Source organism: Desmodus rotundus, chromosome 5 (assembly GCF_022682495.2).
Source record: "Desmodus rotundus isolate HL8 chromosome 5, HLdesRot8A.1, whole genome shotgun sequence".
NCBI classification, from domain to species: Eukaryota; Metazoa; Chordata; class Mammalia; order Chiroptera; family Phyllostomidae; genus Desmodus; species Desmodus rotundus.
This window is the reverse complement of record NC_071391.1, coordinates 82,562,722-82,577,601: the sequence shown is the minus strand read 5'-3', so window position 1 is coordinate 82,577,601 and position 14,880 is coordinate 82,562,722. Positions and strand designations below refer to the sequence as shown.

The following is a 14,880-nucleotide window of genomic DNA, read 5'->3' as shown; positions in this document are numbered from 1 at the left end:
AAGGGACCCTAAAGTCAAGCTTTTGTTCAAGTGAAGGTGCTTTATTTTTCCCAACAAAATCCCAACAAAATTTTTCCCTTCTTAATATGAACATTCTATACAAGTTTGGTCAAAGTGATTAAGTCCTTGAACTAAAGAAGCTATCAACTTGGGCCACTCCCTGCCCTTCTTAGTCTAGAGTAATCAGACTGGTGTGAGGCTCTGGGAAACTGCTCCAACCCAGATAGGGAACTCAGGTACTTCTGGGAACTAGTTAGTGAGTAGCAGACTTTGGGGTTCAGGAACCAATAAGACCACCCAGATTCCCCAAGGATACTGTACCTCCTCTTTGACAGTGCCAAACTCAGGATCCAGTGCTTTGAAGTGATACCGGTGATTCCCATCCCGGTCAATAGCTGCTTTAAAATCCTTCAGTGTCACCTCCCCCAACCTTCAACAAAGACAGAGAGCTCTAAAATTGACTGTTTATCAATAGGCTGGAAAGATAAGGTGTTAGCTTTAAACCCAGGCACTTGCCTAAGTCTCTTGAGGCAGAAATAGCATGGCCCTGTTAGGTCATTGCCCCTGATAACCCAGATGATTATAAAACAGCAGAGCTTAGGGAGCCAGTCACCATTAGGAAATAAAAATGGCATTACATACGAGGTGATCTGAGAATTTAAAATAACATTTATTCAGCCAAACCACTGTTTTTTCCCCTCTGAAAATAAGACATAAGGTCTCTGAAATCTAACTTGTCAAACCAATATGTCTAAATTCTCTTGACTTCCTTCTTTGCAACCACATTTTATTTCTCTAGTCTGGTAGAATTAAATCAAGTATCACCATCTTTATCCTTCTAGCTTCAGAAAGCTCCCTTCTAACCCAGACCAAGTAAGCAGCCTCTCTCAGAAAGGAAATCCTATCACTGTTCTCAGTAGTTGGTTCCACAGTTTAAATACATAATTTCAGCGCCATTTACTTTAGAAGGGAGTATATTAGCCCAGTAATATAAAGCTTTTTAACATGAATTCTCAATAGCTTACTTGTAGTCATCAAATAGTAACAAAGATCAATGAGCAATAACCCTGGAGTGCCACGCTGCAATCCATGGCTATCAGCAGGAGTTATTTTGAGCACTTAAAAAACTACTTTTCCTAACTTGAAGCATATTTGCATATCAGGATCAGAAGCATTACTGCTGTGTCTGTGCCTAGCAGTAGATCATGACTTGTCCCTTGTAATGCCACTGGTAAAGCTGAAACTAGAATCTCCACCTCCCGTCCTCTTCTCACTACACCGTACAGTTCTCAGCACCTCTTAGCAGGTTAGATAGATGGGCAGTAAGGAACGATTCTGCCTTCCTGTCCACTTTAAAAGAGAAGTAGATCCAAGAACCTTACCTCTTTGGTATATTGACCATGAAAGGTGTAAGTGACCGGTCAGTGAAATACAGCACTTTAGTGCAGGTGCTGCTGACAGCTGGAGAGCTCTGTGAGTGAGGCAACTCTGCAATCACAAGGAGACTTCGTGGTCAGAACATTCAGCTTGCTCACAACCACACATCATTTCCAGTTATTCAAAATGTCCCTGGAGGACGAAGCTGCCTGAAATCACAGTACAGCTTTCACACCCTTGCCAAATACCAAGTCCATAGGGTGTGACCCATGAGAAGTTACCACTGGGGCCACAAAAACAAGAAGGTCTAATGACATGGACACTATTACAAGGACCATCATTTCTTACCCATTCCACGTATTTCAAGCAGGGAAAAAAGTGGTCAGAGAAGGCCAGCAACATTTCAGCTAAGGGAGAAGTGGACACATAACAGGAGCTGCAGACACTGCCAATGTTTAAATTTCAGAGGTCTATGGTAGAGAGTGCCCATGCAATTCATGAAAAGAGAAATGAACAGAACCAAGAACCATAGGGGTGAAGTAACCTTAAAAACTCAGATGCCAAAGGGGCTTCATGCTTCCAGCTGTAAGATACAAGACCTGCCTAATCCCTTAGCTATACAGGCTCTGTATGTGTTGGTCATGGTTTCTAACTCAGGTTTCTTGATCCACATCTTGTCTCTACTCTTTATATAGGTACTTATGGGAAATTTTTATTAATGAGTACTTTGGTTATAACTTTAAGAGAATAGGAGAAAAGACCAATCAGAAACTTTGATCATAATGACTAAAAAGAAATTAAAGTTTCATTAAAATCTGTCCTACAATTCCCTCTACATATATTTTCTTCCTAACTTTTTCTAGACATTGATCCCAACCAAACTGGCAGCCACAGAACATTCCTAGGAAGAGGTTTAAAACAAAGGAGAGTATGAGGGATGAATTAATACAAGGGAAGAAAGACTAAGGAACAGTCTCTCTTTGCACAGCAGTCCCAGTCAGTTTTCAGAATTTTTCTTCAAAGGATGCCAATTATTGAAACCTACATGCCATGCTGCTCCTTTGACTCCAGCGTCTAGAACAGTGAGTACCTGGCACACAGTACAGTGGCTGTTTAATAAAATGTTCCCTTTAATCATTAAATTTTATGATTAATTCATTCATTCAAAAAACATTTATTGTACACTTACCAAGTGCTAGATTTTGAGAATGTAAAATCAACCACATGTGGTCTCTGACCTCAAAGAGTTTCCAATCCAGTATGAATGACAGATATGGATATAAATAATTGCTATACACTAAAGCCAGATTTTTGCAAACTGCACAGGAAGACTTAAGATAGAGTGGTCAATTCCACCTGGAAGAGGTCACAAGGCCCCACAGTTGAAGAATCCTTAAAGAGAGAACTTAAAAAAACAATCATATAGAGAAGTTGGAAAGGGCATTCCAAGAGGGAAGATACATGTAAATGCATGATATATGATTGGTATTTATGACACTAAAAGTTAACTAGTAAGGCTGGAGCACAAGGAATACATTGGGAAGTTGTGGAAGATGAAGATAATATAATAGGGAGGGGACAGATCACAAGGACTCTGCCAGCCTAAGATATTTAGACACTAGTCTTAAATTCTGGGGAGATACTAAAAGGGAGTGATACAATCAGACTGGTATCTTAGAAAGGCTAATCAAGCAGCTAAGTAAAGTATGAGCTGGATGGGAGAAACTCTGGAAACCAGTAATCCTATCAACGGGCAATAAAAAGAATTTAAGGCTAGACTTCTGGTCAAGATGGCCATATATAGGTAAACACAGCTCACCTCATCACACACAAAACCACATCAAAATTACAACTAAACCACAGAACAACCATCATTCAGAGCCATCAGAAATCAAGCTGAATGGAAGTTCTACAAAAGAAACCACACTGAGACTGGTAGGAGGAACAGAGATGCAGAAGGGGCTAGGCCTATGCCCACGTGCAGCAGGTAAAAATCGGGAGAGATATCTATGGAGAGAAGGGTCCTAGCCCCACACAAGGCCCCCCAGCCCAGGCTTCCAGTGCCAGGAAGAGAGTCTCCATAACTCTAGCTGTAAAAACCAGCAGGGATTGAGGCTGTGGAAGACAGAAACTACTGGAATCCCAGGCAGTTCCTCTTAAAGGGCCCATGCACAGACTTACCTGGACTCACTCCCTTTGAGCTCCAGTGCCAAGGAAGCAGACTGAAAGGCATCAAAGACACACATGGAGGAACTGAATTGTCCAGCCTCAGGGCAAGAGGTTGGGGGAAGAGCAGCTTTCTCCCAGACATACATGTTAGCAGAGGCCATTGTTCCTTTTCTGAGCCCTCCCCACCACAGAGCTAGCAGGCAGGTGCCATATCTGATACTCCATCAGTCTGGCTAGCAAAGTTTGCTCCACCCTGGTCATTCCCTGACTCCCTGCCCCACACAACTTTCAGGCTCACCCAAGCTGTTTCCAGTGGCTTTTCCATATGAAAGGCCTGTCTTGGCCCATGCTTCAGGTTTTCCTAAATTCTCTTGAACAAGCAACATCTGGCTTCCGGGAGCACCGTAGTTGTCCCAGGCCCAGCACTAGCAGCAGCTGGCCTTGGTTCACAGCTTGGCCTCTCGTGGGCACCTCCAAGCCCAGCACAAGGAGCAGCCATCTGTAGATCACTTTGTAGCTAATGCTGTGTGACCCCGGACAGAACACAGGTGGTGGCTGACCTTGGACATGCCAACAGCAATCAAAGCTCAACTGTAAGAGGAAGCTGTATACAGCCCACATACCATAAGTACCCAGACTGGATAATACGGGAAGCTGTGCCACTAGACGCTACAGGACACCTACTACATTAAGCTACTCTATCAAGCCTGGGAGATGTAGTAGCCCTACCTAATACATAGAAACAAACACAAGGAGGCTGCCAAAATGAGGAGACAAAGAAACATGACCCGAATGAAAGAACACAACAAAACTCCAGAAAAAGAACTAAAAAAAAATGGAGAAAAGCAATCTATCAGATGCAAAGTTCAAAACACTGGTTATAAGAATGCTCAAGGAACTTAGTGAGGACCTCAATGGCATAATGACCAGTCAGAAATGAAGGATATACTAATTGAAATAAAGAACAACTTACAGGGAATCAACAGTAGAGTAAATAAAGCCCAGAATCAAATCAGCATTTTGGAACATAAGGAAGCAAAAAACAACCAATCAGAACAGCAAGAAGGAAAAAAAGAATCCAGAAAACAAAAATGATGATAGTGTAAGGAGCCTCTGGGACAACTTCAAGTATACCAACATTCACATCATAGGGTGCTGGAAGGAAAAGAGAAAGAGCTAGAAATTGGAAACCTATTTGAAAAAATAATGACAAAAAATTCCCTAACTTGGTGAAGGAAATAGACATACAAGTCCAGGAAGTGCAGAGAGTTTAAAACAAGATTAACCCAAAGAGACCCACTCTAAGACACAAAAATGCCACATTAAATACAAAGAGAGAATCTTAAAAGTAGAAAAGCAGTTAGTTACCTATAAGGGATCCCCTATAAGCCTGTCAGCTGACTTCTCAAAATAAACTTTGCAGGCTAGAAGGGATTGGCAAGAAATATTAAAAGTGATGAAAAGCAAGGACCTACAGCCAAGATTACTCTACCCAGCAGAGCTATCATTTAGAATCGAATGACAGATAAAGAGCTTCCCAGACAAGAGAAAGCTAAAGAAGTTTATCATCACCAAACCAGTATTACATGAAATATTAAGGGGTCTTCTTTAAGAAGATCAAAAATATGAACAATAAAATGGCAATAAATACATATCGACAAGTGAATCTAAAAAAACAAAATAAACAAGCAGAAGAGAAACAGAATCATAGATACAGAGAATGTTTTGATGGTTGCCAGATGGGAGAAGGGTCAGGGGGATGGATGAAAAATGTGGAGGGATTAAGAAGTACAAACTGGTAGTTACAGAATAGTCATGTGAATGTAAAGTACAGCATAGGGAATAGAGTATCCAAAGAACATATATGCGGGGACCCATGAACCTGGACAACAGTGTGGGGATTGCCTGAGGGAGTAGGGGGCTGGGTGGAGGAGGACAAAGGGGAAACATATGGGCCAACTGTAATAGCATAAATAATAAAATAGAATTTTTTTTAAATCTGAAAGATGAGGAAGGACAAAATGTAATCATGGAGCCAGAGAAGGAATGGATTTGAGAGACTCTGTGTCAAATGCCACACAGAGGTCTAGTAAATAAAAACAGGTTTAGTTTTATAAATACGTCATGGACATTAGTGAGAGTAGTATCAATTGATTAGTAAAGAAGATTGAGTTGGATTATACAGACTTTTCTAGTGAAAAAGAGAATAACAAGGGAGAACAGGTCTTACACAACATTAAATCATGATAAAATGGTAACTGTTACTTCAGTGTGGCATTATTATAAAAGGCATGTTCAAAAAACAGAATGACACAGAAACAGATCTTTGTGTACATGCGTATGTGTGTAAATTTAATACATAAATCTAAAAGGTATCACAAATCAGTTTCAGTTTTTAAGTTTAGGTTTACGGTCATTTGGAATTAATTTTTGTATATGGTAGGAGGTATGGATCAAGACTCCTTATATGGGTATTAATTGTTCCAAAACCATTTGTTGAAAAGCCTGTCCTCTTGCCTTTTTTTCTGATTGGATGACCCAAACCTTCCTTTTGCCATTGAATTGCCTTTTCAGTTTTTGAAAATCAACTGGCCAAATACATGTAGTCTATTTCTGAACTCTCTATTTTGTTCCACTAATCTATGTGTCTAGCCAATCACCTATACTGTACTAACTTTTTAGTTAGTTTTGAAATCAGATAGTATGGTCACACAACTACTCTGTTCATCTTTCTCAACTTTTTTTTGTAGCTATTCCAGTCCTTTTATTGTTCCATATAAATTTTATAGTCAGCTTGTTTATACCTACAAAATGACTGGTAGGACATTTATTGAAATTTGATTGAAGCTATAGATCATTTGGGGAGAATGGACCATCTTAACATTGCATGCTCTGATTAATAAACACGATCTGTCTTCCTATTTCTTTAGATGTTCTTTTATTTTATCTGTGTTCTCTAGTTTTCAACACAGAAATAATGAACACATTTTGTAAGGTTTATACCTATATATTTAATGTTTCTGGTCCTATGTAAATGTTACTGTATTTTAAAATTTTTTTCTATTTCCAAATATTTACTGCTAAGTATACAGAAGTACAATTGACTCTCTGTATAATGACCACGTGTTCTGTTACCTTGTTAAACTCAACTTCTTAGTTATAGTAGCTTCATTATAGATTCCTTGGGGTATGCTACACAGACAATCATGTCATCTACAAATAGAGGCAGTTTTGCATCTTCTTTTCCAATCTCTATGCCTTTTCTTTTTTTTCTTGCATCTACATTCTTTAAAGATACTGATTTTGGATTCAGGGTAAAATAAATTGTGTTAGGAAGTGTTCCTTCCTCTTCTATTTTCTGGAAGAATTCATATAATATTGGTATTATTTTTTTCTTAAGTGACCCCACCTGATTCTCGAGTTTTTTTGATGGATGGAGCATTTTTAAGCTACAAATTCAATTTCACAACTATAAACTTAATCATCTATTTCCTCTTGAGTAAGTTTTGGTAGTTTGTATCCTTCTAGGAATTTATACATTTCATCAACGTAGTCAAATTTATGAGCATAAAGTTGTTTGTTCCTTAAGTATGCCTTTAATAAGATCTAGAGTGATGTTCTCTCTTTCATTTCTAATGGTAACTTGTGTCTTTCCTCTTTTTTTTTCTTGGACAGTCTGGCTACAGATTAATTCATTTTATTATACTTTTCAAAAAAAGTTTTTTGTATGATTGATTTTATTCTAATTTTCTGTTTTCAATGTCATTGATTTCTATTCTTACATTTATTAGTTCCCTTCTTCTGCTTCCTTTGGTCTTAACTTACTCTTCTTTTTCACGTTTCTTAAGGTGGAAGTGTGGGGATAACTGAGTAGAGACCCTTCCTCTTTTCCAATGTATTTAATGCTATGAATTTCCCTCTAAGCTCTAAGCACTGCTTTGGCTACCTCCCATGAAATTTTATATAGTTTTCATTTTTTACCCAATTCAAAATATTTTGTAATTTCCTTTATGTAGTCCTCTTTGACCCATAGGTTATTTAGAAGTATATTGTTCAATTTCAAATACTTGAGGATTTTCCAGGTATTTTTCTGTTATTGAACTCTAGTTTAGCTCCATAATGGTCAGAGGACACTTTATATAATTTCAATGCTTTGAACTTTGTTGAGCTTTGTTTCATGGTCAAAACAAACGGGCTATCCCAGTGCATGTTCCAAACGTACTTTACAAGAATATGTACTCTACTGTCACTGGATGAAATGTTCCCTAAATGTCAATCAAAAGAGTTGTTGATAGTATTTTCTAGGTTTTCTGTATCTTTATCTGATAGTCTCTTCACTGGTACTACGGATCACTGCACAAAGAGCTTTGAAGTCTCCAGCTGCAAAAACGGAAATATCTTACTTCATGTATATTACAGACACACGTAGGAGTGTTATGTCTTCTTGGTGAATTTGCTCTCTTTATCATTTTATTAGGTCTGTATACCTATAAACATTCCTTGTCAATTTTATCTGATACTAATATAACCACCCCTTTTGATGAGGGTTGTTTCCATGATATGTCTTTTTCCATCCTTTTCCTTTTAACCTACTTACATTATATCTAAAACGATTATCTTATGAACAAATTACAGTTGAATCTTATTTTTTCATCCAACTTGACAATCTCTAGTCTTTTATGTTTATATGTACTTATATATTTGATTAGGCAACAATAAAGTCAGCATTGATATTACAAAAAGAACACTAAGTGGAGCAACTTGGTAAAAGTCCAACTAATGGCTTCAGCAGTGAATGGGAAGTAAGGATGAAAAAAGGACAAGAGTAGACTATTCTTCAAGAAGTTTAATGTGGACAAATAAGATGAAGTCAGTAGTTAGATAGCTAGCAAGTTACACAAGTTTTTATGTTTTCTGATGAGAGACATTTTAGCTAATTTGTGAATATGGATATTAGATTAACACCCTAGTTTACAAGTAGCTATGAATTTATTTGTAGTATTTTGGATAAGTACTTAATAACACAAAATGATTTTTCCAGGGGAGGAGTTTATTTATTAGACTTTTGAAAAAGAATTTCCAAATATTTAGACATCTTCACTGGAAGTTTATAAAAAAAAAAAGGAGTAAAATAAACAGCATTTCAAGAAAACAGAAATGACTGTTTCAAAGCAATGCTGGCAAAAAAATAATTTTGGTACTAACAAACTTTATTTGAACTTTATTAAACCAAAAGGTAAGATAGTAAAAAGAAATTATCTATCATGGTGGATTTCTGACATGTTGGAACGAACAGGGAAACAAATCCAATGAGTAGGCATAGAGAAGGTTAAACACTTTCTAGCCATGACCACTAGAAGGCACAATGATTTTGCAGGCCATACATGAACTGAATGACCTAAGCACTCAAAGTTTTAAGGAAAATCCCCAAAGAAATCAAATGTCTTTCCTCTAGGAAGAACTGGAAAGTTTCTGTGCTATTTGAGTTATAAGACGATTTGTGTATATTTTTGTTGTTTTATATTTTGTTTTGATTGGTGTAAATGTTTTGAGCTTGTATATTTCCCTAAGATATTTTAGCCTCTCTGAGTCAAAATAGTTAAATAAATGGTACTTGGAATGACAGAGGTGATGATGACGGTATCTTCATAGTCCTAGAAATAACTCAATTCTAGTGTTGCTACAGAAACAACATATTATAAGAGTGAAGCACTACAAGAAAATTCTATCTGCAAAATATTTAGTAGCATGAAAAATACTAAATTTCTGATCTAATACACTAGGAGACCTTACTGAGCAACAATGAGCACTTACTTGAATTAGGGGGCCAGGACTCCTGGTATTCACTACCTGCTTGAGCTCTGGGTAACCTGCCCCAAACCTGGAGAGCCACACAAAGATCACAAGAGTTATGATCAAAGGGAGAATTTAACCCAGAAATTTAAATTATAAAAAGTGTACCTAAAATATACTCTTTCTACCACATTTTCTTCCACAGTATATAAAATTGGACACATTTATAAAGGGCTTTCCAGCTTTCAATGCATTTCCCCATGTCTTTCCTCATCTAATTTGAGGTCATTTGTGGGGAAGGGCAAAAGGAATATACATTAAAGAGAGACCTGTGGTGTCACACACCACAATTCCTTAGACAGTGAAACAGTTGCTGGGAGTAAGAGTTATCATGAACTCTCTCCCTGATTGTCACACCATGATGAAGAGTCAGCTCTGCTCAGAGGAAATCCAAAGGAAAAAGCAACTGTAACCTCCAGCAGAGTCTCATCTTTTAGCGCTGCCTTCATCTAAATTAAAATTGATCAAATCAAGCTTCTTCGCAAGCTTGCTTAAGAGAAACACCATAGAAAGAGGATTACCCTTCTCTCTTGTTTCTTCTGTGTCTCCATGACATGCAGGCGCTCCATGAGGCTGGAGATGCCCTGCTCCAAGCTGTCGATGGTGTGGTGCTGAGGGTCATGGCCACTGAAGCTGTTGCGCAGGCTGCGGAGGGCGTCTCGAACAAGCTGCAGGTCACTGGTCTGGGGGCAAAAGTTAGGTGCTGCTGGCATGGTGCAGTGACATATCATTAACTATATCCCAACCTCTGGCTTAAGAAGACACAGGGGAGAGGTTTTCAGGGTCTTTTATTTTTGAAGGAGGACGTGTGAAGTATAGGAAATTTTCCTCCACAGAAGTGGGCCTACTGTTTGCCCACTGATTCTTAATTTTGGTTAACAAGTAGCTCACATCTTTACATACCCAACAGATTCAAGAATCAGAGAACTGGGATATAAAAGAATCAAGGACCATCACCTAGTCCACTGGTGATGGCTAAGGCACTCTTCTGATTTTAGCTGATGTGGCAGTTCTGTACTCAAGTCTTAAGAACCTACCCCTCTATGAGTGATTGAAGCAGCACCTTTTCCTGCCAGTGGAGGGAGAAAACCATTGCTTTGGAAGTTGTGACTGTTGTGGTTGGTCACCTATAGCAGCAAGAAGAAATTGTGTTTATATTATGAGAGAATTTCAAACCAAGATGTGTTGTCTTACTTTTCTTCTTTACATTTATCACTTCCTAGCATAGTTCAATTATGTATTTGTGTCATGTCTCTATTATAATGTAAGCCTCACGAGTACAGTTTTTTTTTCCCTTTTGTTCCCCACTCCATCCCCAGTCTTGACACTTGGTAGGAGCTGCTGAGTATAGAATGAACAAAACAAAATCTCAGCCCAGACGCCCCCAACCCAGTCTCTGCCTGGTCACTGGAAGGCCTGAGAATGCTGTTCCAGCACCTCCAGCCTTTGCTTCAATAATTGAAAAAAACAAGTACAATGACTAACATTTCTTGAGCCTGATTCTGTGCTGGGTAGATCTACCAGGACTGCGTTTAGTTATTTACCTGGATTATCTTATATATTCTTCATAATGGCGGAGAGGGCCACGATTTTTTCCATTTCCCAGATGAGCTTTATTTCTAAGGTTCAGAAGCTAAGCCAATTAAGATCACACAACGGTCAAAGGTGGTAAAGATGGAACCTAAAACCAGATTTTCTTACCCTGGAATCTGCATTCATAACACCCTCAGCAAAGAGCCTCCTAACAAACCAACCTGTGACCTTGTATCAGCCCTGTGTCAGAAACAGAATTTCCCTCTTTGCCCTTGTAAGTATGGGAGGGAGACCCCAAGTTGGAGGTTACCTCATCTGCCTCTCTTTTCATACAGTGAGCCAAAAGGACGTCTTTGTGTTCTAGCTCCCGCTCTAGATCCACCTGCAAACCAGAGACTAAATCAGAAAAGGATTTCTTCAGGCCACAGGGGCGGGAAAGTCAGTGGCTGAAAATATTCCCACCTGCTGGTTACTGGCCTCAGAGAGTTTCTGGAGTGCTTCTTCCAACTTGGCTTGATGCTGCTGAAGGAGGCGATCCTTCTGCCCCAGCTCTTTCTGCAACAGAGAGCGAGCTTTCTGATTTGTGCCAAAGCCAAACACATCAAACACTTCAGCTTTTGTGATACAATTTCCATCTTAGGAAAGCAGAGACTTAGGGGAATGGTCCTTTCCTCAAACTATACCCAGAAGACATCACACACCACAGCAGTTTTGCACAGCACAAAGGATTCTTGGGGGAGTAGGGAAAAAGGGAACTACCATTTGCAGAGGGACCATTACATGCTCTCCATGCTAGATATACAGGTTAGGACGGAACTGAAGTTTCCACACTCCTAGTTCTGTGCTCCTTCTCCTAGCCATGCTCTCTATTTTTAGGGTTAGTGAATCAAGGGAACACAGAAAAAGAATTTCCTTGCTGAAAGCAAGGATGAGAACAGAGTACTTAAGTGCTCTTTGAACAACAAAACCATGGACTGTTCATAAAAGGTCAGATGGAAATCATTTCCGAACTGACGTTCACTCTTACTTTATATTCTCCCAAGAGTCGGTTCCTCTCATCTAGCTTCCTCTGCAGATCCACCTGCAAGGACAAGAAAGAATTGACTGGCACGGAGGTACTATCTGCCAGTACCAGCAGGAACGAGCTCCACAGTAACCGGAGTTCATGTCTGAAGCACAGAGATGGCATGGCTATGGTAAAAACACGGAGCTGCTCTCCATGTCGTTAGTCAGACAGACGATAGAACCACAATACAACCTCAGCGTCCCAGCGTCCTCAAAGTGAAAGGGCTCAAGGCCAGTGAGTTGCAGGCTTTCCCATGGCAACAGAGACAAGTCTGACAGGGAATAAAATAACTGCAGACACTGAGAGCAGACATCCTGAAATTAAGAGATTAGGATAGCACATCTAACAAGAAAGACTTCACACAGTATCTTATTTTGCTACTGGGGCCCAATGAGGTCAGAGTTCATTCATTTAACTTACATTCTGGTTGTGAAGCTCATCTTTATCCATATTTGCCCTCAGCAGTTCTTGTTTGAGCTGAAGAACAGATGTGTCCTGCTGAGTCAACCTCTGCTGCAAGGCATCCTAGTGAAAAAAGCATACTAATTATGGTGGTCCCAATTAATCAGCCAGTTACTGCTGAAAGTTACTAAACCCCTCACTGCATATCCAGGACAGTGGCATATACAGGGAAATCCCATCCCCTCTCCTGCCAAGCTGAATATAACTTGATTTTCCCTCCACCTACCCTCTACTTTATTCCTGACAGCATGATATCCTAGAGAGAGGTTTGGGGATCCAACAGACTTACATTCACATTACGAGTCTACTACTTACTTTCATGACAGTGACCTCAGACAATGCACTCTCCTTCCTCCCACCCTGACTCTCTCAGCTGTATCCTGGGCACATAAATACTCAATCTACCTCTCTGCCAACACCTTATTTCCTAGAGGGCTGGGACCTATTTCTGTCTGCCACCCTATTCGTATAAAATCCCTGAAGTCACTCCCACTCTGCCTTCCAGAGCCCTGTGCCTATCAGGGGCTTCCATACCTAATCTGGACCAGGACTGGGAATGTACTTCCATGCTCAGAACTGTTCTTGGACTAGTGGCTCCTCTTCTCAGTATCCCAGAATCTTGCCAACTTTAGGCCATCTTTCTCTCAGCGTGGACCCTCTTGGTTCCTACCACGCTGAAGAAAAGTGGGTTGTACACACTAACTTAAAAGGGTCGGCAGCAACATATTCCTCCAACCACGGTGACCTCAAATGGAACTATGGACTGAAGCTGCATTACAGTGTATTTACCCTGACTTTTCTCTCTTTTAAGGTTGCAGAGAAATGGTTCGAGCTCTGGAGAATGTGGGAGCCCATTCTTAAATGTGCTGTCTCCATGACAGTACACGGCAAAGGTAGTCTAGGAAGTCCCAGCAGTTCAGAGGGAGATTTCCCAAACTGTGCTCCATGGGAGAAAAAGCACTTCTGTGGTTAATAATTCTGAACTTTTTAAAGGTCAACTTCTTTATGAGAAACCTCCTTATGTCCTTTATTATGTTACTGTTCACTGTGACTCTTCAAGTTGGTAGGGCATCTCTCAAATTTATCTGACCATGGGACACATTTTTTTCTGAAGTAGGACTAAGGCTACAGAATTTACTCCAAAAAGTGCAGCTCAGTTACACTCTAGTCTAGCTCCCGAATGGCAGTGTAGGAAAGAGGGGGAAAGCAGCAGCCAAAGCACAACCTTTTCCACTTCTAGGTATTTATACAGCAGATACACTCCCACTTGAATGCCACAACACATACTCAAGGTTATTAGCTATTATATATTCAAGGCTATTAGATATATCAGTATTTGTAGTAGCAAAAGATTAGGAACAACCTAAAAGATCATCAATAGGAGATGGATTAAATAATCATATACACACATATCGGCCAACTATGCAGCCATAAAAGGGGTGAGGGAGGCCTTCATGTACTCAAACAGTATGATCTCCAAGATAAATTGCTACGTGAAAGAAAGCAACGTGTCAAGCTTTACCTACTGTATACTATTATTTTGGGGGGGAATTATATACATACATATTTGTTGATAACGGACAAGCTGCCTCCAGGAAACAGAACTAGGTGATAGGAGGCACAGGGCCAGAAGTCAGACTTTTCAAGGATTGTCCTTTTGTACCTTTTAAACTTTAAACCTTTGGAATATTATTAAGTACTCAAAAACGAAGTATATTACAGTGTTTTAAGAGCATATTCTTTTTAAGAACTGAATAAAACTAAAAAAAAAAAGATTGTTTTTACATATAAAACAAAGTAGCACAGAGGGAAGTGACAGCACCAGAAGACATAACTCCCCAAAATCAGCCGTAGTAGAAGCCACATGTATCCTTGTAATCCTTACGTAATCCTTAACATTTCTCACTTTCCATCCACAAAGTCCTCCCTTTCCTGATAGCACAGAGCCTATTTAAAAGCCCCACCAAAGGTACACAAGAAAAGACTATAGGACCCATCTAGCCACCTAGCACCCACTCTCACCAGTAGACTACATTACCTTGTACAGTTTATTTAAAGAGTTACATGTCTTCCTGTTTACCTTTATCCCCTGTAAGTTTCTGGCTTCTTGTTTACATTTCAGCAAGTCCTTCTGCAAACCAAATATAATTAGGTCAGATGGTAGCATCTGGGCTGCTTCAGAAGCATTACCTTGTTCTGTCAGTAGGAACACAAAATGCAGATAGCCATTCCATGAACAGTTAGCCCTCTGCGGAGGCAGAGAGCAGGTCTTGCCCAGCAAACAGTAAAGGCTGACCCGTAGAGACAAGAACAGGACCCATTCTGCTCTACCCTGTGGCATCCAGGCTCCAATGCCCAGGTAGAAAAGAGTCTTGCCAAGAAAGAAGACATTACTCATTCCCAAAGGCTCTCATTCCCGT

General features: G+C 39.8%; 1 protein-coding gene across 9 annotated transcripts in view; it reads right to left on the bottom strand.

Moving 5' to 3' along the window:
- Nucleotides 1-14,880, bottom strand: part of DIXDC1 (DIX domain containing 1) — a 75,672-nt gene that overhangs the window by 4,016 nt on the left and 56,776 nt on the right. For 8 of the 9 annotated variants that reach the window (XM_024570717.3, XM_024570716.4, XM_053925852.2 and 5 more), the window contains 10 exons: nt 14,541-14,591; nt 12,419-12,523; nt 11,960-12,013; nt 11,395-11,487; nt 11,243-11,314; nt 10,437-10,526; nt 9,921-10,082; nt 9,361-9,427; nt 1,383-1,488; nt 322-430 (listed from right to left, as the gene is read on the bottom strand). In XM_024570717.3, the coding sequence (XP_024426485.2) occupies nt 322-430; nt 1,383-1,488; nt 9,361-9,427; nt 9,921-10,082; nt 10,437-10,526; nt 11,243-11,314; nt 11,395-11,487; nt 11,960-12,013; nt 12,419-12,523; nt 14,541-14,591 (909 nt within the window). The remainder of the gene's footprint in view (nt 1-321; nt 431-1,382; nt 1,489-9,360; nt 9,428-9,920; nt 10,083-10,436; nt 10,527-11,242; nt 11,315-11,394; nt 11,488-11,959; nt 12,014-12,418; nt 12,524-14,540; nt 14,592-14,880) is intronic. The other variant, XM_053925853.2, reaches the window with a different exon arrangement.